Here is an 18460-nt window from a genome sequence, read left to right as displayed (position 1 = left end):
ATGTATTATTGTTTGTACTGTCAGGAGGACCTGATAAATCTATGTGCAATGTATTATTGTTTGTACTGTCAGGGGGACCTGATAACTCTTTACATGGATTTCACTTATTATGTTCGGTTTTAAAGAGAGAAATAATGTGTTGCCTGCAGTTCATCTCATATTTGTAAAGTTAAAATGTGATTATTAATATTAAATAATTTTAGATGTTTCATTTACAATTCATATTATAATTATTGAAAATTATATGTGAAATTTGTTTAAAATTGTGATACCGTGAATTTTTTATTCACTTGCCATATCGATGGAGCATGGTGGATACAAAGTAACCATGTCCATTTTCTGAGAAAGCATCCTACCTCAAACAGTGCAAAACATATTACATGTCCAATAGTTACATCCCTCCATATCCTGTCCTGTTCTGTCCTAACTGTCAGTTTTTTTTTCTCCACTTAACAGCTTTTGATATGAACTTTTACATCATGGAAACCTTGACACAGTTCACTTTTCACTATTATCTCACCAGAATTAAACTGAGTGATGGCCCCTGTTTGATTTGGAACTTGGTTTTCTATTTCCATGTTGGAAGTTTTCAAGAACTTGATGGATTGAAATAATAAATATGGTTCCTGTTTGACTTATAACTTTACTCTTCAGTTTCCACTTTTATCATTGGACCACTCCGATGGGGTAGTGGTTAGAGCATCCGCCTCGGATGCAGGAGGTCACAGGATCATACCAAAGACTTTTTAAAATGGTACTCACAGCTGCCTCGCTAGGCACTCAGCATTAAGAGATTAGTGTTTTGACTTATCTACCTAGTGTCAGGATAATGTGACTGGGTGGGGCTTAATGCTACATCTGCGGCATGATGCTGCAGTGCTAGACATCACTATAAACTGCCACACTGCAGACATTGTTTTGATACAATAAATTGTTAAAGCTACATTAACAATCCACAACACACACACCACTTGTATCATTTACTTTTGAAGGACTTGATGAATCAAAATTTGATTTTATATTATGTTTTATGTTAACTACACCTAGATCTCCAGGTTTGATTTTTAATAGTTTGTGACTAAATTCTAGTGATTTCTTGACCCTAAGATTGATGTAGAAGTTTATACTTAAAGTGCATCGTCAGTGGCATATGGACACATTTTTTGTTTTGTTCTTAAATGAGCTCTAACAAAAAGTACCGTAGTCCACCACAAAGATGACACTTCATTGCATGACTAGTCAGAACTTGACCAAATATGTGTCAGAGGTCTCTGTAATGACTAACCTGCTTCCAGGACTTTCATTTGCCCATGCTGGACTCGCATTTAAGCAGCCCCGTCTATAAATGTTTGGGGAAATGTGCCCAGTCTATAAATGTTTGGGGAAATGTGCCCAGTCTATTTCAAAACCCTGCATAAACTCTGCTTGTCATGCTTTGTTTGGATTATGAGGCCATCTTAGTTACATACAAAAATTATTGTCTGTTGAGGGTCTGCACCCTGGATGCTGAGCTCCTTGTTTCAACATAGGTTAAACCACTGGGTAGTGAGCCACTTGTTTCAACATAGGTTAAACCACTGGGTAGTGAGCCACTTGTTTCAACATAGGTTGGCCCTCAGTATCATGTTGTGGAAAGATAACAGTGGCAGGAAGTATAGAACATAATTTGCACTGGAAGCTCTAACTTCCATCAAAAGCAGGAAACTGGTCAGCTTGCTGTCAGGATAATGGGACTGGGTGGGACATCACTCTACATGTCTGTGGCATGATGCCCCAGTGCTATACATCACTATCAACTGCCACAATGTAGACATTGTAGTGATATGACTGAAAAATTGTTAAAGCTTCGTTAAAAATCCAAATCACACACACACACACACACACACGCTCCATTTTAGTTGTATTGGTGCTTCTTGATACTGTGTTAGTTTACCCTCCATCATCGACAATTTAAATGATTTGGTATACATTATGTGGTGTTCAACTTGGCAAGGCCAAAAGTCTATATTTTCTTTCACCTGGGAATTGGGGTAGAAAACAGGTTCCTTATATTTTCTTTTGAATACAAGCAAATCAGATTCAGACTCTTTTATCACCAGTTCATTGGATATGTAAACAAAGTTGTTTTGGATTGGCTGATTTGCCTGCACATCAACCGATGATTACAAACTGGATTTCTTTGTTTCTACTTATTGGACACATGTTTTTCACCACCAGGCCCTTCTTTTTCCAGAGCTCAAACTGAACCCCATTTTTGTTCATTCCTCTCTTTTCCCAGTTCTTAAACTGAAACCTAATGTGTGTCTTCAAAAGTTTCCTTTGTGTGATGTTTAGACCCGTATTTTAGATCTGAAGGGAAGAGTTATATAGCCAGATGCAAACTCCATGTTTTTGCCTCTAATCTCCCTTTTCTTACCAAATTTGAAACTTATCCTAAAGAAATTTCATTGCTTCATCAGGTCTTTTTATGTGTAAACCTAAAATGGGATACAAACTCCAGTTCTTAAATAGTTGATGTTTTGTATTAAAATAATCTTGTATAAAAATGTAGTTTTTGAATCATATTTTGTAATGCTGCTTAGAATGTCTAATTGGTAAATTAAGCTTCATCTTTCTTCTTGTCCTTAATAGCCACTACTTGGATCTGTTAGGAACCGTGATGACATCGCTGGCAATGGAACAATGGTACAACCTCGTGACACAAAACTACAGCATTCTGCCTAATTAGTTAAATCTGCATAAAATTGTGTACAGAAATGTGTGATAGGCCTTAAATAGTAGAGACTCTCAGTATGCAATGGTAAACATTGTAAAATCGGACTGTTTGGTCAGAAATGAAAGCTTCTAGATATACAGCATTGTTATTTTGCTTGATAAATGTTGTGGCTTGTAGACATCATTAGTGCTGCTTGTAACATAATGACAAATTGTATTGTAGACCTTCCATCATCAGGGTATGAATCCTCTTCGGAACCCCCCATCCCCACCCCACCCACCTCTGCGTGGTCAGGGTCAAGTGGGAGCTTAGCAAGTGGCACTAGTAGCAATTTCCATTACTCCCCCTCCACAGCTGTCGGCACAGGTAAGTCAGCTAGTCAGCATGATCGTTACTCCAGCTCATTTGTAAGTAAAGGAGAAAATATGAGGAGTAAAACAAAGCACAGTTCTTTTGGGTCATGAATGCCATGTTGTTGAATATGTTATTAAGGAATGCTTTTACATGGTCTCTTGTTCACTTTTCTGTTAAATGAAACCCAACCTTCATTTTTGTACTATGTTATATTCCTCATCATGGAGAAACCATGTAATTCTGTCCTTACAGAAATTTAAACTTTTATCTCTTGGCCAACTTGCCCAAAAGTGGGGCATGGGGTGGGGGGAGGGGATAGTTCTCTTTTAAATAGAACTGATGCTTTGGTTTATTTTATACTTGCATTTGACTGTTAAGATATGCTATGATTATTGAATCTTTATGGTAAATCATAATTAAGTGAAAATTCCAATCCACAGGTTATTTAATGTTTATTGATAAAATATGTTTGTACATCTACATAATTACAGGTAAATGGATACGAACATTATTTTCAAAGTATGTTGCAAAATTACAAATCAAAATTTTATTTCATAAAATTTGTTATAAATGAATTTTCACTAATTGTTAATGTGATGCATTTATGTGCAAGCAGACGATTTGATTTTCATCTGGAAAGAAGCCTGTAGCCGCTTCTATTGGTGTGGGAGCTTTTTATTTTGACTTTCAGGGTTGCAAAAATCAAAAGAATACTTTTCTTTATTGCATGACCTAGGCAGCTTATGAGAAGATAATCAGTTCATAAGAAATTAGTCTTACTGCAACATTACAAAATAGGGCGAGCCACTAGTGTCCACTAACATACAGTAGATACATGTATACAGTTTGAATTCATCTCAACAGTTCTTAGGTCCAATGTAAAATTTTGGAGTGGGTGTCACAGTTAACGTTATATATACATGGATATAATTTGCATTTAAATCAATTGACCAAAAAACCGTATGTACTTGCTTACAAGTTAAATCCAACCGTAAACTAAATAGACCCAGATCTGCCATTTCATAATGTGCTGGCAGATTTGGATGTATGCATTTTGTTAGGAGTAATCAGGAGAAGGAACAACTTACAGCCAAAATCTGCTAATGCATTCTGCAGTGGCAGATAAGGGTCTATTTTTTTGCAGTTGCACTCAATTTATAAGTGATTATATACACAGTAGGTTTTTTGTGCCATGTGTTACTGTGAATTTGGTGAGGAGATGTATCTAAGATTGCTACTTTTTTATCAAAAAGATAAATATCATTTTTTTGGGGCTGTCAACTTTGTGATTTAAGCACTGATCCTGTTAAAATCATCAAACTGAATGACTGCATGCATCACTGTTAGTACACTCTTAAAACAAAAGGTCACTGCAACCTATATTTCACATTTTGCAAGCACGCAGCTCATGACCAGACGCATTTTTGGTACCCTGTATGCATATTACTTAAAACTCGGAATCATGAAACATGGTGAGTGAATACATCTTGATGAGCAAGCACTACACCCTTATCACAAAGTAGGTCACTGTGACCATATTGCATGCTTGACTGACTTGATAGTGGTAAAATTTTGTGTTTGAAGTAAAGTGCACTCTTATAAATATTTCACTTTCGAATAACGTAGACTAAAATAGCTCAATCAGGACAAACCATAATGTTCAGTGTTCCAGAAGTAACTCTATAAGTGATCCATCTGGTGAGGATTCAGGAGAGATACTAAACACAATCAAAGACTGCATCAGCTGGATGCATCTCTGGTAATACTTTATCCTTATAACCAAAGAAGGTCGCCATAACAAGCATTTTGTTTGCTGATAAGTATACAGTTTGTGTACATATACATTGATCTCTTCATGCTATACATCCTAGATAACACAAGGCCCTTTCTGATCACTACTGTTAAAATGAGGAACAAATGTTTATATCAGAGTTGATTGATGACTATTCATTGTATATTGTGCTAGGGTAGGTCACTCTGGTTATGGTAATACATAATGAATGAGTAGGTATTGGAGAGTGGACTGCATGCATTTCATGTGAGACCACACCTGTAGTGGCAAATCAGTAGTTATTGAAGCATGAACTATGCTCAAATAGGGATGTCACTCCCAGCAAAACTCCAAAGGTGAGACTCCCACCCAGCATAATCTGGCTTCAACTGGCAGTCTTAATAATAACTTCTTTAGCAGACTTTATCAGCATTGATTTGAAAGAGAGAAATTAATCTCTGGTTTTTATTATCAACTCATGATAGTGCTTCTGTTTTATTTTATGGCTTTTATGTTATATTTGTAACAGGGACACCATTTTAAAAAAAAAAAGAATTTGACTATATGCTTGGAATAGGGTCAACATTTTTAATAATTTGATTTGATGGCTGTAACATTTGTAAGAATTTGACTTTATGTCTGTAACATTTGTAAGAATTTGACTTTATGTCTGTAACATTTGTAAGAATTTGACTTTATGTCTGTAACATTTGTAAGAATTTGACTTTAACAATGTAGGAAATATATTAAAGTGTTTAAAATAGGCATAATCTGTGAACTGTTTTGCAACTGGCACCATTTCAAAACATTACTCGGCCATTTTGTGACTGAACAGTTTTTCTCTTTTTTGACCTTGTCCTGGAATGGCAAGGCCTTGCCATTTTGCAACATCTACCTGGTTATGTTGCCATCTTGAGCCATTACCTTGTCACAAAATGGCCACATGCCATGTCGTAACTGAGCAGTTTTCCTCTTTTTTGCTTAGTTGTATCAGGACACTGTTGTTTTGTGACTTTGCCTGTTTCTGGCTGTTTTATCACCAGTCATTTTTTTAATGACCTGTTTTTGATATTTGTTTCTCAACCTACATAGTATATTTTTTTAACTTTCTTGACATACAGACAGATGGATTTGAAGTTTATAGCTTGAACCAGTGCCATTAGGTTTCAGAAATTAATTTTGGAAGTTGATTACAAAAACTACTTGTTTATGCAATGGCTCCATACCCGTTGTTGTTGCAGAATTACTCATCCCCATTTCAGGAATGAGATACATTGCTCATTTACAAAATGTCCCAGTGCTGTTTCATGACCCAAGAAGGTTCCAAAATAACCCGGTGTTGCTTTATGACTAGATAAGGGTAACTAAATGGAATTTGCAATTTTAGGGTCCATCCCACCAACCCACCCCAGTATGTGTGTTTCCTATTGCACTGGTTTTAAATTTTGGGAATGTTTTTCTTTTAAAAAAACATTTTATATATTGTAATGATCACTATATATAATGTACTAAGCACTTCAAGTACTGGGCTGAACCGCCTCAGTTAGCTGCACCAATCAATTTCGGCAGTTTAAAAAGAAATTAATATAACATTACTTATATTATAATGATTAGTATATAAATGTACTTAAAGCACTTCAGGTTCTGGACTAAACCAGCTCAGTTAGATGTACAGATCAATTTAGTGATTTTTTAAAATAATTTTTTTACCCTGGGGTGAGGGGAAGAGTGCTAATATCACCAATGAAAAACAGAAATGGTCAGCTGACCAGAACTACATATTTTTTTTGGGGGGGGGGTTTACAGGTTGCAGAACAGCAAAACTAGGACCCTGTGAGACAGGGTTTGTTTGTGAAATGTTGCACAACAGGTGTGTTGTTACAATTTGTAAAAATGGAAACAAAATTGAGCTGTCTGCAAGCTGATAATGAGAATACTGCTTAGCTTTGTATGCAAGCTGAATAATAGCAAAAATGAAGTCTTCACAACAGATTATATCTTTCCAGTAAAAGTCGATCATTTTCAGTCTACCAGTAACGACTTTGCACTGCTCTACAACAGATATCTGAAGTGCCATATTTTACACGCTCTGTAAATTGGATTGGCTGATTTTATTTGGTGCATTGTATATTGGATTGGCTGATTTTATTTGGTACATTGTAAATTGGATTGCGCTGATGTTATTTGGTGCATTGTAAATCAGATTGGCTGATGTTATTTGGTGCATTGTAAATTGGATTGGCTGATGTTTTTTGGTGCATTGTAAAATGAATTGGTTGATGTTATTTGGTGCATTGTAAATTGGATTGGCTAATGTTATTTGGTGCATTGTAAATTGGATTGTCTGATGTTATTTGATGCATTGTAAATTGGATTGGCTGATGTTATTTGGTACATTGTAAATTGGATTGGCTGATGTTATTTGGTGCATTGTAAATTAGATTGGCTTTTGTTATTTGGTACATTGTAAATTGGATTGGCTGATGTTATTTGGTGCATTGTAAATCGGATTGGCTGATGTTATTTGGTGCATTGTAAATTGGATTGGCTGATGTTATTTGGTGCATTGTCAAGGAGCACCATTAACACCATTAAGTTAGCTGTCTTGTGTGGCCTTATTGTTGCTGCATGCTAAATTAATATTCTGCAGATACAGATTAAATTATTGCCAATCCAGTCTGAAGATAACCAAGTCAGCATTTTTAATGTCTAGTAAAGTTTAACTTTTGCCAGAATTTTCATTTTTCTGATATATATCTGACAATAATTTTATTCAGTTTTACATATTTGTGGACTTGTCCATTTCAGTAGTAACTTCCTCTGCTCCAAATGAAGGTCTGTCAGTAACAGACTCCTCCGTCAGTGCTACACCTGACCAGGACATTATCTCTACTGTACGCTTCCGGAAGAAGGAGGAGAGTAAGTACAAAGTACATTGGAATCTGTTTATAACAAACTCCAACATTGCTTTCTCATAGTAGTAAACCACATCAGTGCTCCCTTATAATAATGAACCTCAAAGTACAGTGCTCCCTCATAATAATGAACTACAAGGTACAGTTCTCCCTCATAATAATGGACTACAAGGTACAGTGCTCCCTCATAATAATGAACTACAAGGTACACTAATCCCTTTTTATAACAACCCAAAGGTACAGTGCTCATTCTCAATAATTAACCACTAGGTATTATGCTCATTCTCAATAATTAACCACTAGGTACTATGATCATTCTCAATAATTAACCACTAGGTACTATGCTCATTCTCAATAATGAACCACAAGGTACTATGCTCATTCTCAATAATGAACTACTAGGTACTATGCTCATTCTCAATAATTAACCACTAGGTACTATGCTCATTCTCAATAACACTGGACAACAAATTTTTACAAAAGTCATGTTACTGAAATAAAATTAGTCAATTCTTATCAATTTTTATGTGCTGAACACGAATATGACAGTCAAATTGCAAAATTGGCTCTAGTTTTTTTGTAATCTGCAAGAAATTAATGTTTACATAACGAAATGCATTCCAATAGTAAAAGGTCAACTGTAATAGCCTACCTATAAAAAATCAAGTCATTGACTACATCTTAGATTTCTTCGCCTGTCTCTTGTACAGCTGTTCGGGAGCATCTCTGAGGAGTGTCCAGCAGTAGTCAGCCAGCATTGTAGTGGACCATTTTCCCTGGTATCTTTGTTCCATTGTTGCGATATCTTGATGAAAACGTTCGCCGTGTTCATCACTAACAATACCACAGTTGCTAGGAAAGAAATCCAAATGGGAATGAAGGAAGTGAATCTTTAGAGACATATTGCAGCCAAGTTTCTTATACTTCATCAACATGTCTTCTACTAGTTCCTTATAGTTTTCTGCCCTAACATTTCCGAGGAAGTTTGTAGAAACTAGGCGAAAAGCATTCCATGCTTGTTTCACGTCACCTTCCAGCAAGTTGTTGAACCGGTCATCTTTGAAAAGCTCTCGAATCTGAGGACCCACAAAAACTCCCTCTTTAATCTTTGCTTCGCTGAGTCGAGGGAATTTTTCATGCAGGTATCGGAATGCTGGCAAAGTCCGGTCAATGGCTTTCACGAAGTTCTTCATCAAACCTAGTTTGATGTGAAGGGGTGGTAGCAAGATTTTCTGAGCCTCAACCAGAGCTGGGTGTTGGATATTCTTCTCTCCAATGGCTACATTCTGCCTGTGAGTCCATTCCTTCCTCATGTAGTGCATTTCCCTTGCTCGGCTATCCCACTCGCATAAGAAACACATGTATTTTGTATATCCTTGCTGCAGTCCCATTAAAAGGGCAACTACCTTCAAATCACCACAGAGGTGCCAGCTGTACTTGTTATACTCAATGGAATTCAGTAGCTGCCTTAAGTTATCATATGTCTCTTTCATGTGGACAGCATACGCTACTGGAATAGATGGAAGAATGTTTCCATTGTGCAAAAGCACAGCCTTGAGACTCAGTTTCGAAGAGTCCACAAATAGTCTCCATTCTTGTGGGTCATGAGTGATTTTTAAAGCATTCATGAGGCCCTCAATATCGGAACAGAATATCAGATTACTTTCCTTTCTGAAGAAAGGCTCCAATTGCTGGTGGCGCTTTCGATATGCAGTAATTGTGACATCTTCTAGAAGATTCCATTGTTGGAGTCTTGATCCTAGCAATTCTGCCTTGTTCTTTGATAAGTCCAAATCACGAATCAGGTCATTTAGTTCTTCCTGTGTTATTCTGTGTGGGGTTGATGATGCACCACAGTGAAAATCTGGATCACTGCATGCTGATGGACCAGGAGAAGAACAGGTCGACTCACCTTTGTCTTCGTCAGATGAATCAAGAGAATATTCTGCTGGAGGTTCTGGAATAGGAAGTCCCTCACCATGTGGAACTGGTCTCAATGCAGACGGAATGTTTGGGTAGACTATTCTCGACTTCTTTCGCTTCGTTATTCCGCCGGAAAGAGGAGGAACCAAGCAGAAGTAACAGTCATTTAGGTGGTTGCTTGGCTCTCTCCACACCATTGGGACTGCAAACGGCATTGATGACCTTTTGCAATTCAACCACTGTGAAAGCTGTGTTGTACATGTAGCACAGCATATATGCGGAGCCCAAGGCTTGTCTTGGTCACCAACCTTGCATCCGAAGTAAAGATGATATGCCTTCTTCACTTGAGAATTGATACTTTTCTTCTGGTTGGCAAATGTCACTTCCCCACAAATATAGCAAAAATTGTCCGCGGTATTAACACACTTTCGAGGCATTACTGTTCTTTATTGTACGTAAATGGATAAAATAATAAGTTTTATGTAACAGTAGCTTGAACTGTATCGCACAACGTCTAAAATATTTTAAATGCTGAACCTATCTGATTGGGCTTTATATAGTACACTGCTTACGTCAGCTTCAGCAGCCGCCTGGCATTAGTATAATAGGCCTACACATGTATAGTACACTGCTGACGTCAACTTACTTCAGCAGCCGCATGGCATTAGTATTGCATTGCATCAGAAAATGATGCAATCAACTGTGGATGATGTGAGCATGATGGTATTATGCAATGTTACATCATTATTCCGGATGTTGCTGCAATCCTACTGGAGAAATTTACACAGTGAAACATAGAAAATGAGGTATATGAATATCTTCAAAACGAGAGCCAATACAAATTTTTCACGGTTATATTCGTGTTCGGCACACCAAAATACTACAGATTAGGGCCTTTTCAAGTCAGTAATGATTTCACTGTTGACCAGTGTAATTAACCACTAGGTACTATGCTCATTCTCAATAATGAACCACAAGGTACTATGCTCATTCTTAATAATTAACCACTAGGTACTATGCTCATTCTCAATAATTAACCACTAGGTACTATGCTCATTCTCAATAATGAACCACAAGGTACTATGCTCATTCTCAGTAATGAACCACAAGGTACTATGCTCATTCTCAATAATTAACCACTAGGTACTATGCTCATTCTCAATAATTAACCCTAGATTACAGTATTTCCTGTTTATAACAAGCCACAAGGTCCATTCTCCATGTTAATAATGAACTTAGAAGATACAATGCACCCTGTTATTAATGAACTGCAACATATGGTGCTCCCTTGTAATAACAAGCCACAAGTGTTCCCATTTAATAAAACCACAAGGTACAGTGTTCCTTTTTAATAAAAAAAACAGGTGCAGTGCTACCTTTTAATGACAAACCACAAGGTTCAGTGTTCCCTTTTTAAAAAACCCACAAGGTACATTGTTCCCATTTTAAAAAAAACCCACAATGTACAGTGTTCTCTTTTAAAAACATCCACAAGGTACAGTGATCCCATTTAATAAAAAACCATAAGGTTCAGTGTTCCCATTTAATAAAAAACCACAAGGTACAATGTTCCCATTTAATAACAAACAACAAAGTACAGTGTTCCCATTTTTAAAAAAATCACGAGGTACAGTATTCCTTTGTTATAACAAACCACCATGTAGTGTTCCCTTGTAATAACAAACCACCAGGTACAGTGATCCCTGTTTATAAAAAAACAATGGCCCTCTCAATAATGAACCACAAGTTACAGTAGTTGCTTTAATAACGCTGTTCATAGGAGCCCAAAAAGTGACCTGTGTTATAAGTGACAGCTGTGAATGATTGTGTCAGATAAGACTGTCATAGTAGTCTTTCATGACAAGAACAAGATATTTAGTCATTTAAATCATATTTAAATTGGTTCTCACTGGCCAGGGACCCAAATTTGGTGTGTGTCCATTTTAATGGTATCCATGACCATGTCTGTTATAAGAGGGTAGCTGTACACTGATGACATTTATTACGAGGGTAGCTGTTCACTGACGACATTTATTATGAGGGTAGCAGTACACTGAAGACATTTATTATGAGGGTAGCAGTACACTGATGACATTTATTATGAGGTGTGTGACCATTTTAATGGTATCTATTACCACGTCTGTTATAAGAGGGTAGCAGTTCACTGATGACATTTATTATGAGGGTAGCAATTCACTGATGACATTTATTATGAGGGTAGCAGTTCACTGATGACATTTATTATGAGGGTAGCAGTACACTGAAGACATTTATTATGAGGGTAGCAGTACACTGAAGACATTTATTATGAGGGTAGCAGTACACTGATGACATTTATTATGAGCGTAGCAGTTCACTGATGACATTTATTATGAGGGTAGCTGTACACTGATGACATTTATTATGAGGGTAGCAGTTGACTGATGACATTTATTATGAGGGTAGCAGTTGACTGATGACATTTATTATGAGGGTAGCAGTTCACTGATGACATTTATTATGAGGGTAGCAGTACACTGATGACATTTATTATGAGCGTAGCAGTACACTGATGACATTTATTATGAGGGTAGCAGTTCACTGATGACATTTATTATGAGGTGTTTGACCATTTTAATGGTATCTATTACCACGTCTGTTATAAGAAGGTAGCAGTTCACTGATATTTATTATGAGGGTAGCAGTACACTGATGACATTTATTATGAGAGTAGCAGTTCACTGATGACATTTATTATGAGGTGTGTGACCATTTTAATGGTATCTATTACCACGTCTGTTATAAGAAGGTAGCAGTTCACTGATGACATTTATTATGAGGGTAGCAGTACACTGATGACATTTATTATGAGGTGTGTAACCATTTTAATGGTATCTATTGCCACGTCTGTTATAAGAAGGTAGCAGTTCACTGATGACATTTATTATGAGGGTAGCAGTACACTGATGACATTTATTATGAGGGTAGCAGTTCACTGATGACATTTATTATGAGGGTAGCAGTACACTGATGACATTTATTATGAGGGTAGCAGTACACTGATGACATTTATTATGAGGGTAGCAGTACACTGATGACATTTATTATGAGGGACTGGACTGCTTTAGTGGCCTAGTGGTTAGATCATCCACCTCGGATGCAGGAGGTCGTGGGTTAGAAATACAGCCAAGTTATATCAAAGATTTTAAAAAATGGTCCTGATAGCTGCTTCACTTGGTGCTCAGCATTAAGAGGTTAGTGTTAGGACTGGACAACCTGATGTCAGGATAATATGACTGGGTGAGACATGATGCCCCAGTGCTAGACATCACTATAAACTGCCACACTAAAAATTTTTTAAAGCTATGTTAAAAATCTAAAGCACACACACACATATAGTGAGGGACCACTGTATTAATAAAACCTTTTAGTCAAAAGAGAATTCAGCATAAAAGATGACATAGATTACAAAATTAGTTGCACCCAAATTGATACAAAACAGTATGAAGTAAGTTTGAAAACCATGAGTTCTCAGACTGTACTAAACATCTTTAAAGATGAAGTTCGACTTTAACAGAAATTTGTATCATTCCTCGCAGTTTGCTGGTCCAGAAAGCGAAGTGAGGTTTTTACAACCTCTTTTCAAAACCCACATGACCAAATTTTACAGGCAGCAATATCACATCAAGGCCTTTCAGATTTGTTGAACGGATGCCTTCTGGTGTGGCTGCTGCAACCAAAAATAGAAAAACCTTAAAACAACTTGTCACAAATCTTGAAACAGAATTTGACAGAAAACATTATCAGGTATAGCAACCATTACTAAAAATATACAATCATACTTCTCAGAACTTTTATAACATAATTTGACACAAAGCAACGTGACATAAAGGTTTTACATACGATGCAAACTGCCTTAAAATATGGCTGCAGTACCTAAAAGCACAACAGTCTTTAATAACTTTCTCTTAAAAACCCATTAACAGCATTGGACCAGTTGGCTAGAAAGCATCCAAGTGTGAAGAATTTGCAGACTGATGCAAATGATGCAATCTGCCATAAGACATGGCTGCCACTACTAATATTAGGAACATCTTTATTCTTTTGGGGAAAAACACAAACAGAATATCAGTAACTTAGACCTACAGTGTCTTGGCTGAGGGATCTTTCAATATTGGGTAGATGATGGTGTAGATGGTGCTGATCTGATGGTGTAGATGGTGCATTTCTGATGGTGTAGATTGTGCTGATCTGATGGTGTAGATGATGCTGACCTGATGGTGTAGATGGTGCTGATCTGATGGTATAGATGGTGCTGATCTGAGATCAGATATGGATGAAGATACATAAGATAGAAAAATCATGAAACAATTTTTTTATATGACATGGTGACGAAACAATACACCAATGCCACATATCAGTCTGATTCATGATAGGATACATTACTGAGACACATATAACACAGCCTATGATAGGATACATTATTGATACACATGTCACACAGCCTATGCTAGGATACATTATTGATACACATATCACACAGCCTATGATAGGATACATTATTGAAGCACATATCACACAGCCTATGATAGGATACATTATCGATACACATGAAGTTTTCTTATAGCATCATATTATAAATTATACTACTTGTGCCTGCATTTCTTGGGAAATCAGTAGATATACCATTTGTCACATGATGTCATACTGAGTTAGAGCAATGTATCATATCAGTAGTTCAACATGTAACAATTGTTAGATCACTAGTTCAACATGTAACAATTGTTATATCACTAGTTCAACATGTAACAATTGTTAGATCACTAGTTCAACATGTAACGATTGTTATATCACTAGTTCAACATGTAACAGTTGTTATATCACTAGTTCAACATGTAACGATTGTTATATCACTAGTTCAACATGTAACAATTGTTATATCACTAGTTCAACATGTAACGATTGTTAGATCACTAGTTCAACATGTAGCAATTGTTATATCACTATTTCAACATGTAACAATTGTTATATCACTAGTTCAACATGTAGCAATTGTTATATCACTATTTCAACATGTAACGATTGTTATATCACTAGTTCAACATGTAACGATTGTTATATCACTATTTCAACATGTAACAGTTGTTATATCACTAGTTCAACATGTAACGATTGTTATATCACTAGTTCAACATGTAACGATTGTTAGATCACTAGTTCAACATGTAACGATTGTTATATCACTAGTTCAACATGTAACAATTGTTATATCACTAGTTCAACATGTAACGATTGTTATATCACTAGTTCAACATGTAACAATTGTTATATCACTAGTTCAACATGTAACGATTGTTAGATCACTAGTTCAACATGTAACGATTGTTATATCACTAGTTCAACATGTAACAATTGTTATATCACTAGTTCAACATGTAACGATTGTTATATCACTAGTTCAACATGTAACAATTGTTATATCACTAGTTCAACATGTAACGATTGTTAGATCACTAGTTCAACATGTAACGATTGTTATATCACTAGTTCAACATGTAACAATTGTTATATCACTAGTTCAACATGTAACGATTGTTAGATCACTAGTTCAACATGTAGCAATTGTTATATCACTATTTCAACATGTAACGATTGTTATATCACTAGTTCAACATGTAACGATTGTTATATCACTATTTCAACATGTAACAGTTGTTATATCACTAGTTCAGTGTGTAACAATGTCATGCTGGGTTAAGGCATTATATTGTTATTTAACTGTAGTTCAACATCTAAAGGTAGAAGTTTCTGATGGAACATATGAAAAAACCAATTTGAATTTTTCACAAGATTTATTAAAGAAAACTAATTTAAAAATTGTTTCTGTGATAAATAGAATCTTGTATTTGCTGCTCATTTCAAATGAATGTTGGGAAGTAACTGATTTCAGCTAACAAAAGATAAAAGTAATTCATCTGGATTTTTGCAATTATTTTACAGCGAGTACTCACGTAAAATACACCTTTAAAGTTACAAATCTCCAAATGCATCAAGACATGCAGTTAATTGGAAAATTGGCAATCAGCCTCCTATGTAAAGAAGCTTTATTATATACTGATAGTTCCTTTTCAGTGTCCCCAGATGACCTTGAAACCAAATTACACCGCCGCACTTCCTACCTCATGGCCACGGCCAAGGACCGGTCTGTCATCAATATGACCATGACATCACCACAGTCTTCTCCCGACTTACAGTAAGTGCTATCAGGGCATACATTTATTACTAAGTTTCACCTGTCTGCCTTAGTTTTTTTGGTCCCAACGTACAGTGAATGCAATCAGTAAATAAATTTGCTACTAAACTTTACCTACTGACTTCAGGTATTCCTTAATTCTTGTTTCTATAAGTCACAATACTTTAGGATCATTCAGTTTTAAACAAATCTTTAAATTTAGCTGTTGACATAACATTTTAGCAAATTATTGATGAGGAATAAATTAAACTTTTTTGTAGTAGTAAAGATGCCAACAATTCCAGATTTGCCAGAATTATTACAAACTTTCTATAAAATGATGAATTTTGAATTATATTGATACAATTCCATAAAACCATTTAGTATGGGATAAATTAGTCCTAAATGAAAATAGTGCTGTCTGGAGTCTGTCCAAGCCTTTGGCATGCTGTTATTTCTTCTTTACTAAGAATGGTATTTCATATAGTTGGCACTTCGTTCTTTTGGCTTTATAAATAACAAAATCTATGTAAAGGACAACAATGCACATTCCAGTTCCTAAAGAATATGGTTAGACTCAGTGTTTACCTCCCTTAATATAGTTTAAATTGTTGAATGTATGTGTTAGAAGAATATTGGTTGATAAAGGGAGATAAATGAAGGAAGGCTAAATGAATTGGGGGAAATATTTAAGCTGGATTAAAAAATATTGACATGAGAGGTGGTTAAATTGAACCATGGTCACTCAGTGGGTAGCATGCTTGACTCCTGTCCTGAAGGGTGCAAATTCAAACCCTGCCCAGATAGGCTTGTAGGCCTCTGTGGTATGGTTTTGTGCAAGGCACTTAGCCTCAAACCTTTCAATGTGATGATTTGCCATTAACCATCAATTCGTCATTTACTCCACTGTACATCTCTCCCGCAGGACGCCAATGATGCAGAAGCAGGTTAGCATGAGAAAGCTGAAGTACTTTTTTGGAGAGAAGACCCCAAAGATCATGGAGGCAACAGAAAAGATGGAACCAGCCAGCCCTCTACAGGAGGTGTTGAAGGAGGGACCTCTGCACTGCAAAACTGATATGATTGATGGCAGGGTGAGTTATCTCCCCTATCATAAACTATGTGTAAGGTTTGCTTGAACTGTAAATAAAGTTGCTTATCACCATCAACAAGTGCAGTGTAATCTGTCTCTAAAAGCTGTCTTGAAAATGATGCAGATAATAACAGTAGGAGGTTGAAGGAGTGAACCCAAAACAAATACCCCATATTCAGTTTGTGTGCTCACCGAAGAGCCATTCAAACCAAACAAAGCATTTTTTTATAGAAGTTACATGTATAAAGATTCTGTCAGAACTTGAAAGGTGGTTCAAACTCAAATCCCAAGTATGGAGCTAACCTTGCACATGTATTTTATATCATTTACATTTTTACTGCAGAGAGCCAGTGATAGGTCCTGGAAACCAGTCTGGGCCATGCTTAGGGGACACTGCTTGTATGTTACCAAAGATAAGAAGGAAACAAGTGGGGTAAGACTCTAACCTTTTCTTTTGTGAAAAATAATAATAATGATAATAATAATAATAACAACAAAATTCATATCTTGTATACAAACACCTATATTTATCTGTTTTACCTGGCTGCCAAACAAGAGGTCGCACATTTGAAACTCACAGAGGCATCCCAATTTTTTTTACTTTGCAATTTTATCTTAAAACATTCTGTTAAGCTCACTCATTCAAATTTTTTTTTGCTCAGTTGCAACACAGATGTATTTAGCTTCTCTTGAGGCCCTCAGCTGGCTTCTAAAAATCTATGGAACAGAAAGACAGATTAGCTTGCACAAAGACAAAGCAGCCAAAAAAGAGGAATTTTACAAAACAATAGTCATGTAGAAATCATTTAGTTGGTCATAATTGAAAATAGTGCCAATAGTGTCGCAATGGCCATCTTGAAAATCTTGGTTATTCCTACCTGTCCTAGATGCCTGGTCATATCGATTTTCATGCTTTCTTTCTCACCAAATTATGTTTTATGCTCAACTGTATATAGAATATGCTTTTATCGGTACATTAAAAATAAAAATAAAGCAATATTATGTTTTTGTCATGTTTATTATCATTTCTTAAATTCCATGCATGTAGATTTGCAAATTTTCTTTTTTTAAAAACTGCTGCATAAGAATAATGAATTTTTCCTCACAGATTCATTATATTGATCAGCTAGTTAGTGAGTAGAACAGTCTGTACATTTAAAGAAGATGGCAAAATGCTTTATGGTGTGAGTTTTGGATGTTATATGACGGAAAATGTTAGAGCAGATGGATCTTTTCAAACTTCAAAATATGTCAGATGAGAAAAAAGACAAATTAATATTGCTTTACAGACTTTTAAAAGAAGTCATGCTCATTTCATGACCATTCTGTGAAAGTTACACATGTAGACTAGTTAAAGTCGGTGCTGAATATGAATAATTTTGTTAGTATATTTTGTGTTTGTATTCTGGTTGTAATCCATATCGATTTTATCCTTTGTGACAAATAAATTTGGTAGCTTATATTCATTTAGCCAAAA

General features: G+C 36.0%; 1 protein-coding gene across 9 annotated transcripts in view; it reads left to right on the top strand.

The window, feature by feature from the left end:
• Window positions 1–18460, top strand: part of LOC149779677 (rho GTPase-activating protein 23-like) — a 199693-nt gene that overhangs the window by 144902 nt on the left and 36331 nt on the right. For 7 of the 9 annotated variants that reach the window (XR_016415698.1, XM_089940505.1, XM_089940513.1 and 4 more), the window contains 5 exons: window positions 2939–3082; window positions 7650–7760; window positions 15791–15911; window positions 16816–16984; window positions 17327–17416. Coding sequence is in view for 8 of the 9 variants with exons in the window: in XM_089940505.1 (XP_089796631.1) it covers window positions 2939–3082; window positions 7650–7760; window positions 15791–15911; window positions 16816–16984; window positions 17327–17416 (635 nt within the window). In the remaining variant the exon portion in view is untranslated. The remainder of the gene's footprint in view (window positions 1–2938; window positions 3083–7649; window positions 7761–15790; window positions 15912–16815; window positions 16985–17326; window positions 17417–18460) is intronic. The other 2 variants (XM_089940506.1, XM_089940508.1) reach the window with 2 other exon arrangements.

Source organism: Sinohyriopsis cumingii, chromosome 17 (genome assembly GCF_028554795.1).
Source record: "Sinohyriopsis cumingii isolate HCF-2022 chromosome 17, ASM2855479v2, whole genome shotgun sequence".
Taxonomy (NCBI): Eukaryota; Metazoa; Mollusca; class Bivalvia; order Unionida; family Unionidae; genus Sinohyriopsis; species Sinohyriopsis cumingii.
This window is presented reverse-complemented; position numbering and strand designations above follow the sequence as displayed.